General features: G+C 39.0%; 1 protein-coding gene across 7 annotated transcripts in view; it reads left to right on the forward strand.

Moving 5' to 3' along the window:
* COL15A1 (collagen type XV alpha 1 chain) overlaps window positions 1–15,991 on the forward strand; it is a 132,791-nt gene that overhangs the window by 43,987 nt on the left and 72,813 nt on the right. For 6 of the 7 annotated variants that reach the window (XM_063159234.1, XM_063159272.1, XM_063159243.1 and 3 more), the window contains exons 6-11: window positions 969–1,095; window positions 2,363–2,475; window positions 5,148–5,276; window positions 8,196–8,258; window positions 12,737–12,814; window positions 14,449–14,511. In XM_063159234.1, the coding sequence (XP_063015304.1) occupies window positions 969–1,095; window positions 2,363–2,475; window positions 5,148–5,276; window positions 8,196–8,258; window positions 12,737–12,814; window positions 14,449–14,511 (573 nt within the window). The remainder of the gene's footprint in view (window positions 1–968; window positions 1,096–2,362; window positions 2,476–5,147; window positions 5,277–8,195; window positions 8,259–12,736; window positions 12,815–14,448; window positions 14,512–15,991) is intronic. The other variant, XM_063159262.1, reaches the window with a different exon arrangement.

Raw genomic sequence — 15,991 nt, forward strand, 5'->3', positions numbered from 1 at the left:
ATTGTCTCTTTTCCCTTCACTGGCTACAGAAAAGGATCTGGTTCTGTCTTCTTTACTCCCTCTTGTGAAGATCTTCTACATATTGATAAGATAGTTCTGAGCCTTCTTGAGGCAGTCCTTCCTCTCTCATCTTTCTCCAAGTGATCAAAAGACAGGCAGCTGGCCCCAGATGGTACTGCTATGTGGGTAATTCCTCACTGGATGCAGGATTTGCAGTTTACTTTTCCTGAATTTTTGCAGCCAGGTAGGGTTTTTCCAAATAGCAGCAAAATCACCCCAGCACTTGATGACTCCTCTGCATTTTACGTCACACCACAAAATTTAATCCAGGAAATCTTACTGTGCCTTGACTTTTTCTCATTTGGATAAAACTATAGCTCATTCAGAAAATATGTCTAGCTTCTTTATCCAGAAAAATATAAATTCTTTTAGCTATTGTTTTTAGCTTCTGTTTAAGAATCTTCATAATTACCATACTATTCAAAGTTACACACAGCAGTAGTAGAATTTTTGGCTTTTATTCCTCCTTATGAAAGATGTGATTCAATCCCAGCTGGCCACTAAGCACCATACAGCCATTTCCTCATTGCTCCACCAATGGGAGGAGAAAGAATTGGAAGAGAAGTCAGAAAACTCATGGGTTGAAATAAAGACACTTTAGTAGGCAAAGCAATACCAAGCCAAGCTGGAATGAATCAAGCCAAAGGTCCTACCTCAAAATACAGTCTCAGACAAATGTATATTGCTTGTGATTTCCTCCCTCTCTGTGGATTCTCGAGTGTATATCCCTTGCTTTGGAGGAATGGAGTCCAAAGGTACTGCACTATTTTTTTGTCAGAATTATGGTTTGCTTCACAGATATGGTAGTTATGATTACTGTGCTTTAAGGAAGGTAATCTAGTGATTCTCCCTTTAAAACATGTGATAAGCCTTTACTCTAAACCATTCTTTGGGATTTTTTTTTTTAGCCTGAAGATTCGTTGGCAGAGCCAGTGGAAGCCCCCCCGACCATACTGGCTTATTTGGAAGAGAATGATTTCTCTGGAAATCACAGATCAGAAGAAACCTCAGAAGCAGCTAAATTTAAAGAACAAGGCACTGCTTCAAGTTTTGGGGCTTTTTTTTTTTTTTGGGGGGGAGGGGTAGGGTCATTTACATTCTCTGGTTTTGAGTCTGTCATTTCCCCGTGTATGGAAAGCCACTGTCATATTTTGAGTGCTGCCAGGAAAGAAAAATCCTATGGTTTTGGACATCCTGTGTGCTAGAAAAGAACTGGCTCATCAAACATTTGGTCTTTCAAAGTGCAGTCTGATAAATTGCAATTTATTAAAAGCAGCAAAGGTAAGTGGTAGCAACTACAATCACTGTTCAAAACATCTCTAACTTCTCCCTCCATATAGGGGTTTATCCCAGACTCATTGTTAAACATGCAGAGAATGGATTTACCCTTCTATAGTGTAGAAGTTTCAGTTACAGAATTGTAGTTAATATTTTAACATCTTAAAAAAACATTAGTTGGATAAAACTAAGAAACTGACCTGAGGAGCTGCTGGGACAATCTACTAAAAAAAAAAAAAGAAATGCAAGTGTTAGGCAAAGGGAATGAAAGGAGAAAAATATCTTCATTCTGCTCAGGCTGGTGAGAAGCATGGCACCCCTTGAGTCCTACCTCTGCAAACTGTCCTGCTGGCTCTAAAACCACATGGCACCTTTAAAAGGGATCTAAGATGGACATTTATTTGACGACTTGGTACAATAAAGCACAGCCTTTCAGTAAAACTGAATCCTGCCAAGGAATAAACAACTATTTACTACTTCTATTTCCTCCAAAGGATGTGAATGTGCCTAATGCACCAGTGGGGTGTTTTGGGTGCAAGAGTAGGCAGCAAAGCAATGACAGCAAGGCATAATGCAGCAAGGAATCCTGTTCTCCACAGCTAGGACAACTTCAGGACACTCCTAGAAAACAAAAAAAAAAAAAGCTTAATATAATAATAAGGCCAAAGACAGTGTTGCTATTTTAACTCCACACATAGTTCAGATAGTACCTGTTGTAATTAACTCTCTTTTTTTTGTGTTACATGGATGAAAAATAGGCAACCATTAGAGTAGAGCTTGAGGAAAACATGATGATGCAATACAGTTCTGGACATTAAAATAGACATATTTTGTAATTTTACTCTCACCTTTTTCTTTTTTTTCTTTTAAAATTTTCAGAGTTGTAAAATGACTAATATTAATCTTTTGAATGTATTTTAGTAATAATTTGAATAATTTCTTTTTTCATAAAACTAGTAGCATCTGTCTGAGCAGGTTTTGTTTTGCTCTGTCATTAATAAGTGATTGTTTTATTTAAATTTAGCTGTCATGGAAACTGGACAAGACAACAATGAGTCTACCACTGTCACACAGAAAATGTTAAGAGAAGAAGATGGCTCTGGTGCTGGTATTTTGCCAGGAGTAAGCAGAGAGGAGGTCTGTATAACAGGTGGATCACATGCCTTATCTTTTAGTCCCAAGAACATAAAAATCTGGGCTTTGAAACATATAGCATTTGTAAGGCAGTGTGTAACCTGAATTCTGTGTGGTTCTACAAATTAGAATTACATAGGTCATCCATTTGCAATCCTGTGAGCTACTGGAATACTTGCCCTATTTGTTGGTATGTTTCAAAATAATCATCTGGCAGTGCATTTTTTATTGATTAACATTCCTACTTCAGCAGCCAACACAGATTATTCTAAGCAAAAAATAAGTAATGACCTTTCCTTCCTCTTGCCTTGAGACTCCCACACCAAAAGTTCATTCTTTTTATTATTTGAAACTACAGTCATGACAGCTTCTTTTTGCCAGTAAACACACCGTGTCATGAATTACAGAAATTTAGAATAAAATTTCCACATCGTGTGTGTTTAGTTCAAGTGTTTAAGGCTGCTCCTTGCAGGGTCTTCTTGTGTTCCTGTGTTTACTGCGGTAAAATATAGCAAGAGGTGAGACCTTAAGTTAAGGATCATCCATTAGAGCTGACATAAAGAAGTTCTGGTATTTGTTGGAGAGCTTCCAAATATAATTCCTCTAACATTTTCATGCCTGCATTCTCATATTTTTAAAGCAGCAATTCTAGTATTAGTTTATATAAATAAATAAACCAAATATCAGATGAGCTATTACCATCTTTTTTTTTCATTTTGGGCCATTTTTCTTAAATAAAAAATCAGTCTTGATTTAGTAATTTTGCCACATTAAGCTTAAATCTGTTGTGACAAGTAGTTTTGCTACTTACTGATCTTTATAAGATTTCCTTAACTTTATTTCAATTTCTACATATTTTTCGTTACACAGATACCCAAGAGGATTATATATTATAATAATGACAAATCATTTAGAAAATAATAACTTTAAAGAGTTGTTACTGCCACTTCTCTCTCAGCTTTTGCTTTGTTTCATGCTATTAACCTCTGCTCAATGCTCCAATCTCTCCCTTTGCAAGGCCTCCTGTCCTTCAGGAGCGCCACCAGCACCTCCCAGTTTGGAATCATCAGCAAACTTGCTCATGGTGCATTCAATTTCTGCATCCAGATCACAGAGATATATTGAACAGAACCAGCCCTAGAATGGAGCCCCAAGGAACACCACTGGTGAACAATCACCAGCCCTGTTCACTGCAATTCTTAAGCTCTGTCCTTCAGCCAGATCTTCACCCAGTGCACCATGAGCTCACTCATCCCACAGCTCAAAAATCTGCCCCAAAGGATGCTGTGATGGACAGCATCAAAAACTTTACAAAAACCTAGGGAAATTACATCCACCTCTGTCTCTTCATCCTTCATGTGGGTGACTTCACCACAGAAAGAAAGCAAACTAGTTAAACAGGATTTTGCTTTGTGAACCCAGGCTGAGTGTTCTTGACAAGTGCAGTGTTCTTTAAATGCTTTTCAGTGGTATTCAGTATAATCTTCTCCTTGATCTAGCCTGAGTTTAGGCAGACAGAGCTGTAGTTCTGCATCTTCCCTTACACCCTTTTTGTAGACTGGAATAACAGTGATCATGTTCCAGTCAACAGGAACCTGCCCAGATTCTCAAGATCTTCAGAATATGATTGAGAGGGGTCCTGCCATACCATCTGCTACCTCCTTCAGTACTCTAATACTAAATCAAGAATCCTGTTGTCTCATTCAGGCTATGATCCCTACCCACAGTTTAACCAAATAGATTGTCTTCTCATTTTTTTTTCCAGATGGAAAATAATTCTGTAATTAGTCCAGATTTTAAAAAAATCCCGGTGTTTGGGACCTTTCCTTTTAGCAAAACCCAGAAAGGTCTTTTAAAAAATGATCTTACAGTTCCTTTGCTGAAAGCTGTCATCCTCTTAACTTTAAAATGCTTTGAGATTTATTATATTTCATCCCTCCTAGTTTCATTAGCTGCCAATGGAACTCAAAATATTTCATTAGTGCTTTAAAATGTGAGTAAATTCTAGTGTTTCTTTCAAAACAAAATACTGACTTAACGTGTTTTGTTCTGTATACTTGTTTTTCATTTAAATATGTATTAATGTCCAAGCTTCATTCCTGGAAGGTTTTGTTTTGTTCCTGGAATATCTGAATTATTCCTTTTGTTGTTATTACTTTCTCTTGACCAAATACTAATGTTTAGCAATATTTTAGTCTTTCTGTTGTTCATTTGCACTCTTTGTTTCATCTTCTGCCACTTTTTAACCAACATGTAACTCTCCTTTGATAGAGTAGTGGATCTTGGGGAAGTTGGCTAAAACGCTCCAAAACATGTGTATCTTAACTCTTGCAACGTTTTCCCTGGCAGACTGAGTATGTGAAAACTGTATTTTTTCAAATCTACACTATTGACTTAGACTATGCAGATTTATATGGATATGAAATTAGATCATGGTCATTTGCATCTAGGTAACCAGCTCGGAGAGCAATTTATTTTTAGGTGCATGAATGATCTTCAACATGGATTGCCTTTGCTGAATGGAATATACAGTTTGCATGATGCCTGTCAGGTTCTCGCTGCATAGAACAAACCAAGGCTTGGAGGAGAAAGGGAAGGGGGAGGGGGGTGGCTAGAGAGAAAAATGGGGAAAGTAATACAACACATTTTTCATATTTCACATTTTAATTACTCAGGGCCAGAAAGGTCAGGAAGTAGAGGACGGATCCACAGAGTCTCTAGGAGGGTCAGGAATAGAAGATGTGGAAAATAAAGATCAAGGACCTCCTCGATCTCCAGGGAAACCTGGGCAGCTTGGTCAGCCTGTGAGTATTTTTTCTCTGTTGAAGAGAACATGTATTTTAGAAAGGGTAATAGTGATCCATCACACATGCATGGAGCGCTGGAACTGCACAGCCTTGCACACTGTCACCAGTTACACTTCTGTGAGATGGGTATTAGCCCAGCAGCTCAGGAGGATCCTGCCTGCACTGCACACTTGCCAGGGGCAGGGGCCTGGTGGCAGCCACCAGAAAGCAAAGGCCAACAGCTGCTGTGCTGACACAGAAATGTTCTCAGAGCAGCAATTCCACCAACTCTTTGGGCAGTACTGCAGCACCCTCCCAGCTGTCATGTCTGAGTGCGGACAAAGGTGCAGAACTCACAGGTCTCCTTCAGTGGCTTCTCTATATCCAGGATGTTTCACAATTCAGATCCTTGTGAACCATCAGCACAAGATGCATGGGAGTTCTGGTTTGTCATTTTGTCACTTCATGGCACATTGCAATTTAATTATTTGCTTTTACCTTTTGTTACTTCTATATTACAGTGTTTTATTTATCTTTCTAACAAAGATTTTCTATTTTAGGGCATTCCTGGTAAAAATGGGTCACCCATAAGTATTTTTTATACATATTTTGGTTAACTGAATTAATAAAAACACAACATTTTTTATGAGGCTCTGCTACATTGAGGCTTAAGCAGCAAAGTGTTTTCTTCATCTCCCCTCTTTAGAAGACAGTTCTGGTGCCATAATTGACACCCTCAGGTTGTTAAGAGAGCAAAATTCAGGTTTCTAAGAGAAATTTATGATTTCCCAGTTGCAAAGAAAGTAAGAGGCATGGCATTGCATAAGCAGCTGTACCAGGAATTCAGCTCTGGTGAAGCTGGCTTTTTTTTGCAGAGGAGAATTTCAAAAAGGGGACACAGTCAGACCCTTTCTAGAGGGGTGCTTCATTGACCCTCCATAGACACATGCTTCCATGTTGCCTGCTCCTAACTTCAGCTGCAATTAACTTTGTAGCTAATTGAGAGTACTTTTGAGTTAATTGAAATGTACCTCACCCCTTTAATCTTGCGCAGTAATTCAACTGCATCATCTATTCATCATTCCCGCTTTCCTTTCTCTGAGTTCCTCTACTTTACCCTTCTCTGTCACATTTGCTGTCGTCTTCCTGGGGTGTTCCTTTCCAGCTTCTCCAGACAACTCCCAGCCCTGGGTCAGTCCACCAGTTGCTGATAGCCTGCACATGCATCCTCTGTGTGAGGTATTGCCCAGCAAAACACACAAAAACAAACCTGTAGCTGTCACATTCCGTGCGTGTCTCAGCTGCTGTTCTGTATATGTCCACCACAGATGTTCTGCTGCCTGGCTTCTTTGTTTCCTTTCTCATTTGTTTGTCACTGTCACTTTGTGTATCCTTCCCTCTCCAGTACCTTACCACCCAGAGGCTGTCACCATTCCATGCCGGCTCCTCTTTTTCTATTCTAACGTGTGCCAGTGCCAGGAGCTTCCTGACCCTTCCTGCCCCTGCAATTGAACCTCAAATGAAACTGGTGTGCTTTAAGATATTAAAAAAATAATTCAGTGGTCATTCATGGGGTGCATTATTGTGCTCCTTCCTGAATGCTGCCTTCAAACACTGGTATGTTTAAAGAAATATAGCCAGGTTTGCAAACATTTAGCCAAAACTCAAGTTTTGTGCCGCTAGGGTGTTTTTGAACAAAAAGTTTATATTTTATGTATTAACAGAAGTCTGATTACTTTCATGCAGCATATCTTCAAAGAAAATTCGAATAAACCAATATGTCTTAGAGAAAATTCTTCAAATGTAATTCAAATGCTTCAAAACCAATTGTCTTCTCCTTGTGAACACAATCCCAATTTCTATTATAGACATTTTGTGACATTGTCTTACATTTTTGTAGTTGCACTTTTGTCCATGTGCATCTGGTTTCCAGTCTTACATATACCCATGCAACTTTACTTTTGGTTTGATGGGGCTTCACTCATCAATGAAATTAGTGTGTTCTACAGTTATGTTAGCAATGTGTTTGCTGCTTTTCTATGAACCTGCTACCAGTTTCTCTACAGGAAAAATCATCATAGGAAAAAAAACATCCTTCAGTCTTAAGAGATAAATTTTTCTCCCTAATGACTTTATATAACCCATCTTTAAAATTAGGGCAGTCCTAAAACTTGTCCAGTAGAGTCCATAACCCTAGCTGTCATGATTCCCAAAATGCCAAAATAGTGGGAAAATTATTTATTTCCCTTCTGAATATTGTCTTGAGTGTCCTAACTGAATTCATAACCAGCCCCATTTTATAAGAGCACTGACTTTAAAGCTGGTGGAGTTCTTCCTAGCCAATGAATGAGCCTCTATACATATTGTATGGAGGTGATATGAAGATGTAAAGAGTAATTTGGAATTAATTTGACTGGTGAAGTTTAGAATGGAAAATGGGGTGAAATGCTATCTAGCATACCACACTGCCAGTCAGAGGCATCTTCAGGAAGGATACTAGTTTTAAAAGTTGAATAAATTCAAGTTGGTTAAGGAAGAAAAAAGTTTTAGTAGATGGAGGGAGCAGGCTTAAGTTATTGGTATGATTTTGTGCACTCAGAGAAGCAGCTGGTAGTAGTGTGTAACCAATATTACAGTTTTAAAAATCCTTGCCATCAGAGCTGTGGCAGTCCTGTTGGCACTCTGTCAAATCCAAATGCAGCCTGCAGGTGTTTCCATCACCATCCCCCAAATAGGCTTCTCTTCTCCGTGGGAAGAGTAGGCACATATTTGGGTACTGCCAGGGGCATTCTATGCCAAATCTCTTACTTCCTTCCACTGTACAAACCAAGAGTTAGAAAGAACCTAGCACCATTAAATCCAGCCGCTGCTAAGTGTACAGCCTGTTCAACCTACACGAAAGAAAATGTCTAATTAAAAAAATATATTTCCTTTTAGGGCAAAAATGGACCTCAGGGGTTGCCAGGACAGAAAGGAAAAGCAGGCCAAAAAGGTGAAAAGGTATGTGTCCTGTTAATCCCCAACAATCAATCAGATACAATTTATTCTTAGATATGTATTAATTTGGTACAGTCTGAAAGAGGCATAAAATATGGAATCACAGAAAGAATTTAAACATCCTACTGTTTATTCATGAATGGCTGGATGGCACCACACCAGAATAAGTATTTTTCAAGGATGTGAATAAACTTCAGCAGTAGAAAAAGTTGGGCTTTCACAGAAGAGCTAAGGAAGATGTATTGAACACTTAATAAAGAAAAGTCAATTGTTGTATATAACCGCTCTGAGCAACTTACTCTACTGGGTAAGTGATTTAACAGAGGCAGTATAATTATATTACCCTTAGGAAATGAACGTAATTGAAATAAGACTCAAACCATCTGAAGTAACAGCTTGTATCTCTTCTGAGATGAAGTGAGATGTACTGGATTCATCTATTATTAAAGTACGTGTTGTACACAAAATTGACATACAGATAGTAAGTCCGAGTGTCAAATTATTAATTCCTTTCATCTGTTTAAGAAATCAACACAGGCTTCATAAATTCACAAACATGACCCTTATAAATCTCATCTATTCAGATTAGTTTGAAATGATCCAGAATCATTTAAAAGGTAAAATTACTCTCCAGTACAGGAATCAGGTAATGAAATTGCATGGCAACTCCCCATCTCTATGTATAGATGTAATAGAAATTTGTTGAGCAGAGTGTTCTCATAAACTGTAGAGAAGTGAAAGCATGTGGGGCAGTCAGGGAGCATCTCAGGTACATCATGATGGAGACACTCTTGCTCTCCTCTGGGACCTGTCTCAGGTACGTGTTCACAAAACCAGGCAGTGTGGGAGACAAACAGGAGGACAAGTCCATGCACAGTCATAGGGCTACCACCTCTCAGAGGTTCCAGAGATATGGTGGGATCACTCACAACAGGAGTGCTACAGTGTATGGAGACAGGCCCTCCAGGAAAGACAGGCTGGTGTTATGTTTGCCCAATTTTCCCATCAAAAAAAACCAAACAATATTTAAGGTAGCAGCAATTTTAATTGAATAGTTTAGAAAATTATTATCCCTTATATATTATTATATATTATTATCCCTTATATAAATAAGGGATAATTTGGTTCCAATAATAGCACATAAGCAAAAGATACTGAGGGGTACGGAGGGCAGAGTTCTGGAACCCTTGCCACCTCACGTACAAGCTTGCCAAGTGGAAGTCACCCCTTATATGCCATGTGTCAATGCCATCTCTTCCTATTTTCGGTTCATCATATCTCTATCTCCGCCCTCATTACCACCCTTATCACGCATGCGCCACCACTCAGTTTGGGGGTCGCACAAGTCTTTGGGGGTCGTTTTGGATGAAGACCTCTCCTCTTCCTCTTTGTCCTTTAATTCACCTTTGGGTTACACATGCGCATCAAGCCAGTACAATGTAAGCCAAGACTAACGTATCACTAGATCTACATATCAAGGCAATAAATCCCTTATAATTAGCATTTTCTGGGACTCAACCAGGTTCTTGGTCATTTTTAGCAACTGTATCTTCAGCTTCTTTCCTGTGGTCCTTGAGAACATCTGCTGGGAAGGGGGGGTGGAGCCCCTCCTCTCCCTCTCTTCTTTGGCATAACAACTTTTAACTATTTTATTATTCTCAAATATTAATTACTGTATCAATATTGATTACTGTTTCAATTTTTATCAGCAAAAATCATACTCATTTATCACACTGGGAAGGCAGATTATCGTTAAAATACTCTGTCAGTTGCCAGCAGGCATCACAGGCACATAAATGTCATTTGACAATTAGTTTTTTAGGTTTCTTGCAAATCTGCTTTGGTCCTTCTTGTGACCAGAGTTATTTCTAGGGTACTTGGTACTGACATAAATAATTCATCTGTAGGAAACCAAAAGATCAGTCAGGATTCTTTTAATGAAAACAGAGCAAACTGAAAAGATGCCAAGATTATTTTGCAGCTGCTGTAGTGGCAGCTTCTGTTAGGTGACCATTCCAATCTTCAACAGAAAGTGCTACACCTACATTGGCCCAGGAATTGATTTGCTGATGGTTCAGACTTGCAGGCATGGTCCCTGACAATGTTTTGGCCTGTATAAAAAAACCCTCACTCAGACAATGCTCAGGCCATCAGTGGTTAACTACTCCCATCACGCTGCAAGATGAGACTGAGCATAGGCTCTGTACTCCTCCAGTGCCATCCCAGGAAGCTTTTAACTTTCAGATACTCATGTTGATAGAATTCAGTGTATTTCTAAAGTTATTTCATGCAAAATGCACAAAAAAAACGTGCTCAAAATACTAGCTTTGAACATGCAGGGCTAAAAGGAGTCCCAGAGTCAAGTACCTAAGGATTGTGGGCCTAGCCAGTCTGTTCCAGCTGACCTCACAACCAAAGGCCATCCAGCCTTAGTTTATTGATCAGAATAGCTATCAGAAGGAGAAAATTCTAGCAGCAGGAGAAGCTGCTTAGCTGTAGACAGAAAAAGTTATATTGGAAAGGAAAATACTCCAGTAGTCTATTCCTCATTACTTTAATGTCTATTTTAGTAAAGACCTCTTAAGCTTAGCTTTTCATTTAAAAATTGGATGAATGTTTTCAAGAGACACTTCAAAGAGACACTGTGAAGTTAGCAAAAGAGTGCTAAAAATCCTAATGATACATTCAAGAGCACTGAGGAAAGCTGACTGCTTCATATGCAGAGCTTTGTCTTGGAAATACTTTAAACAGACAATTCCTGCAGTAAAAACAGGACAAACAAGATGCTGTTCTGATCCTCTTTTATACATGTGAATTATTTTTAAGTTATCAGTTGTTCAGCAAATCGTTTCAATATGCTAATCAGTATGATTTCCTAGGCCTGGCTGTGTTGGTAGGGTGACCAAAGCTTAAAGAATACACAAAAATTTAGAACTGTTATGCTGTTTAAAGACAGTCAGCACCTTTTCCAGTATAACAATATCTAAATTTCAGGAACAGTAGTAGGATCCACCTTCCTTTTCCTGATTCTTCTAACTGAAAACAGAAAGCCGAGAATGAATGGAGCACTATGTATCAGTGGAGAATGGGGAGCTGCTGTCACTTTTCCACCATGGTCCATGTTCTGTGTAGAAATACAGCCATGAGATGCTCCTTGGGAACGGATACAGTCAGGCTTCCTAAAAATGACCATGACCCAAATGTGATATCTGAGGTTTTTTCTTTCCTGCAGTGCGCACAAAGTGGGAGAAATTGCATGAAAACAAGCACTGCCAGGAACTTATGTAATAGTCATTGGAAAAGAGGAGGATGTTTTAAAATGAATGAAAAGCATCTGTAACTGAACATGCTGGCAGACAGTGAAAATAGCCCCAAATTAATTAAACACACTCTCTCTGGATATGACTGAAGTATCACTATAGGAACCATTTGACAAAGCTGCAGGGAACAAAGAACTGAATGAATACATTCATCCAATGAACTCTCAAGCATAAAGAGCAAGTGACCAAGAGACAGTTAAAAGTCAGTGTTTCCTGCTATGTAACCAAATATGTGAATTTATAGAACACAATTTAAATGCTCATAAGCCCAGATAGCAAATTGGCAGGTTAGAGGGTAAAGCACAGATCAGTGGAGGCAAAACCTCAGCTCTTGGCTTGAGTAAAAAATATTGGACCTGAGCAGAAAAATTATTAAAAGTCACAAACATCTTAATCTGAAGCAATTGAAACTAACTTCAGCAAAATGTCAGAGATGATGTAAGAAAGACAAATTATAGGAAACTGTAGTAGTTATGAGAGAAAATGGCACATATTTGAACAGCATCTTTCATTGTGTTGCCAGTAGATAAAGGTCAACACACAGAAGAAAAATCATGTTGTGGTAGTATTGAAAAAACCATTAGAGAGATTAGCAATAAAATCAAGACATTTACAGATTGAATACCATGGTGTCACCACAGTGACTACTTTTTTTTCTGGTTCGGTTTGGGTTTTTTTTTTTTTTGGTTTTTTTGGGGTTTTTTGTTTGGTTGGGTTTGGGTTTTTTGTTTGTTTGGTTTGTTTTGGTGTTTTGTTTTGTTTTGTTTTTTTTTTTTGTTTTGGGGGGTTTTTTTGTTGTTGTTGGGTTTTTTTGGGTTTTTTTGGTTTTTTGGTGTGGGGTGACGGTTCATATGTAATATGCCCTAAAAATTCAAGACTCACAGTTAAACCTCATTCTGGCAAGACATATGTTCTGCCTAATGCTGTTAATGCTGCTTGTACATTTTCAAATTCATTGCAGAAGTTAGAAAAGGAAGAATTCTTTCTTCCACTGCCAATGTGAAGATCATGTTCCTTGGGAGCTTGTCTTAGAAATGAACAAAGTCCAACCCGGCTCATAAGCAGCCACTCTTGTGACTGGAAATCCATTGAGATTGTAGCTAGTCCTTATAGTCTTTATATGGTTAAATCCTTGCTGACTTATCTTAATTCTAATTTCAGGGTGATCCTGGTGAGGGATTGCCAGGACCCCCTGGACTACCAGGACCCACAGGACCATCTGCTCCTTCCAGAGGATTAGTGAGTATTTGGGGCTCTCTGTCAATGAGCTCAGCTTGCCACAGAGAAATCCAGAACTAAATAGGAGGTTTTCTCTGGGAAAATAGCCTGACTGCCACAGAGATAATCATGTTTTCTAAAACATTTCATGCAGAAATGCAAATAAATGTCTGACTGAAGTGTAAGCTACAAAACACCCAGTATTACCTTTTTAAAACATCGGTGGATGTGTGTGCTCTCATGTGCAAAAGCAACAATATATGGGAGAACACAAAAATTTCCACAAAAAGGTATTCTAAACTTAAATTATTAATGTCTTTCTGCTACTGAACAGAGAAGTGGTTTGACAGTCAGTTATGTTTGCTGTCATTAAATACTAGAAGACATACCAACATGATTGCAGTGTTTGTATTTTGAGTGCTCAGTACTCAGGCAATGTTAAAGAATGAGTTTCAGATCCATCTCACTGCAGTACTTGGACTTTTCTCTCTATATCCATGAGGATACATGTGCATGCAGCTAAAGAAGGAATCTGGCCTGAATTTTGGGTTCATGTTGTGAGAGCTGATTTTATGCTTAGACATAGTTCACCACAGACACCAGTGGAAATCCTGGACTTTTACACAAAATCATCTGTCACACTGGATATCATGAGTGTTTAACAAGAGAGTTTGAAACATATTCCACTGGCCAAAACAGATTATATGCTCCCCTGATTTTGGGTCTGCTAAATTAAGCCAATATATTTCTGCAGCATAAAAACAGATTAACAGTGTTCTGCTGCACTACTGAGCCTGCCCTGATGCTGACTTCAGGAGACCAGCAGGGCAGCTCCAAATCCCTAGGAGAAGGTGCTCCAGGCCAAAAGTTTTACCCAGTCAAAGGTCACTTCTACAAATGTAGCAGGGAACACCAAGTCCTACACTGCCTTTACTTCCTGGTTATCTGTGACAGCAAGTTTCAAGGCCTTTTATTCTGTGGTGAGATGGAAGAAGTCTCAGTGCAGCCAAGGAATGCATCCTTAATTCCCAAGCATTTGAAACATTCACTTTAGTACTATGATAATTTATTCAGGTAGTACTTCTCGCTGTGCTTTTCTTTGTAGTCTGCAAAATGTACAAAGCTATGAAACTCACCAAGGACTAAACACTAAGGTGTTTTTTCAACAGAAGGTTTTAGAAATGGCTTCAGTATATTTTCTCCTTATAAAAGTAATCTTTTTAATTCCAGTTGTAGTAATCTCAGAATTGGGCTTTTTAAAGGAGGGATGCATTGTAGGAAACAGGGGTTATTTGTAAGATCTGCATTTTAGGATATTCTTAATGTTGACAGGTACCTCTCTGAAGTTAAAATTTGTCTGAGATATTATTTCAGTTCACTTAAACAGTTTCATGGCATGTGTGTCCTGCAGGACAGTTATCACTGTGCTCATAGAGCACCTGCAGGTAAGTACAGTGCTCAGTGACTACAAAAGAAGATGGTATGAAACACTAGAAACATAAGTGAAATGTTCTTGTTGTATTATAATTTATTTTACCAGTGACAGACTGCTGTAAGGATATTGATGATGGCTGTATTTTCAGTTAATGTCAAGGGATATTTCCATTTGTCATCCTTAGAAGCAGTAATTTAAAATGGAATTCTCCTAATTTCAGAATAGACTGGAACCTGAAGAATCAGGTTCTGGAGATACTGACAGAGAGACTGAGATTTTAAGGGTAAGCAAATATTGATATTTTTCATGATAAAAAGCTTTATTTTACTCATGCAGGTTGTAGAATTTTTCATAATGCAAGTTAAATACATGCTTAATTTACAGCATCTAGAAAGGATTTGCAGGGTTTCAAGGTCAGAAAAGGCCTAAATGCTTGTGAGTGGGGAAGAAATATGAGACAGGAGGCGGCCACCAAAGAAATACTGGCAGGAGGACTTTTCAAAATGAGAAAATGCTTTTAATCTGACTATGAGAAAGAGGAGAGAGATGGGAATCATAGCTTCATGGAGTCATAGAAAGGCATAAATGATATCTTGTTCCAGCCCTCCTGCCATGGGCAGGGAAACCTTGCACCAGACCAGGTTGCTCAGGGCCCCATCCAACCTGGCCTTGAACATTTGAAGGGATGGGACATCCACCCCTTCTCTGGGCAACCTGAGACAGTGCTTCACCACCCTCAGAGTAAAGAATTTCCTCCTAATGTCTAATCTAAACCTACCCTCTGTCAGATTGAAGCCATTGTCCTCTATCTTGTTACCGTAGACCCATGTAAACAGCCCCTCTCCTGCTCTCTACCAAGCCCCTTTTAGTCAGTGGAAGGCATTACATGGCCCTAGTCTTTGCTTTTTTCAATATGGAGTATCTGTTCTAAAAAAATATAAGTGTATCTGTATGAAATGCTTTATGGTGCAGCTTTCTGGTGAACTGAACAGCAGTAACACTGCAGCTTTCTGAGTTCATTATGGTTCCTATGAACTCCAGAATGCTCTAGCACACTGGAGGCCTCTGCTTTGTAGCACAACTAGTGATAGTTTTCATTCTCTCAGATTGGTTTCTGCCTCAGGACCCCCCTTCTATTTCTTTGTTTTTACTCAAAAGTGATCAATACCTTATTCCCAATGCCCATCAGGAGTTAGTTGCCACACGCTGGAAGTTAGCAATCTTTCCTAATTTAGGAGCTTCTTCAGATGCCCTTTGTAGGTGACAAGACAGGTGAGTGCACTGCAGAAGGCTCTGTTCAGTGCACTGAAAATCCAAGATGAGCCTCTTCCAGATAGAATCCTGTACATGCCCCAAGTCAGAATTAAAGACTCCCTGACTTACAGAGCCATGGCCCAAAACTTCAAACTCTCTGTCTCTGTCTGCTAATGCAACCAGTAACACAGATGAACTTGGACATGGGAAGAAATATTTGCAAATGTACTGCTCCTCCTAAAATAACATTTCACTCATTTCATTCCATTTGTTTGATTTAAATACTTCTGCTCATGTCCATGCAGGATAGATCTTTAGAGCAGAGGCCAGTTTTACAGCACTAAGCAGGTCTGGACCATGAGTAGGGATTCCCAGTTCTCCAGCAATAACATTGACAAACCCTATGAAATGGTAGAGGAGAAAAAACCAACCACTTCCCTCTGTACAATGATGGTTTCTTTATGGTTAGGTCTCTTATAATTCTTATAATTAGATCGATCCTTGGGATA

This window comes from Melospiza melodia, chromosome 1, assembly GCF_035770615.1.
Source record: "Melospiza melodia melodia isolate bMelMel2 chromosome 1, bMelMel2.pri, whole genome shotgun sequence".
NCBI lineage: Eukaryota > Metazoa > Chordata > Aves > Passeriformes > Passerellidae > Melospiza > Melospiza melodia.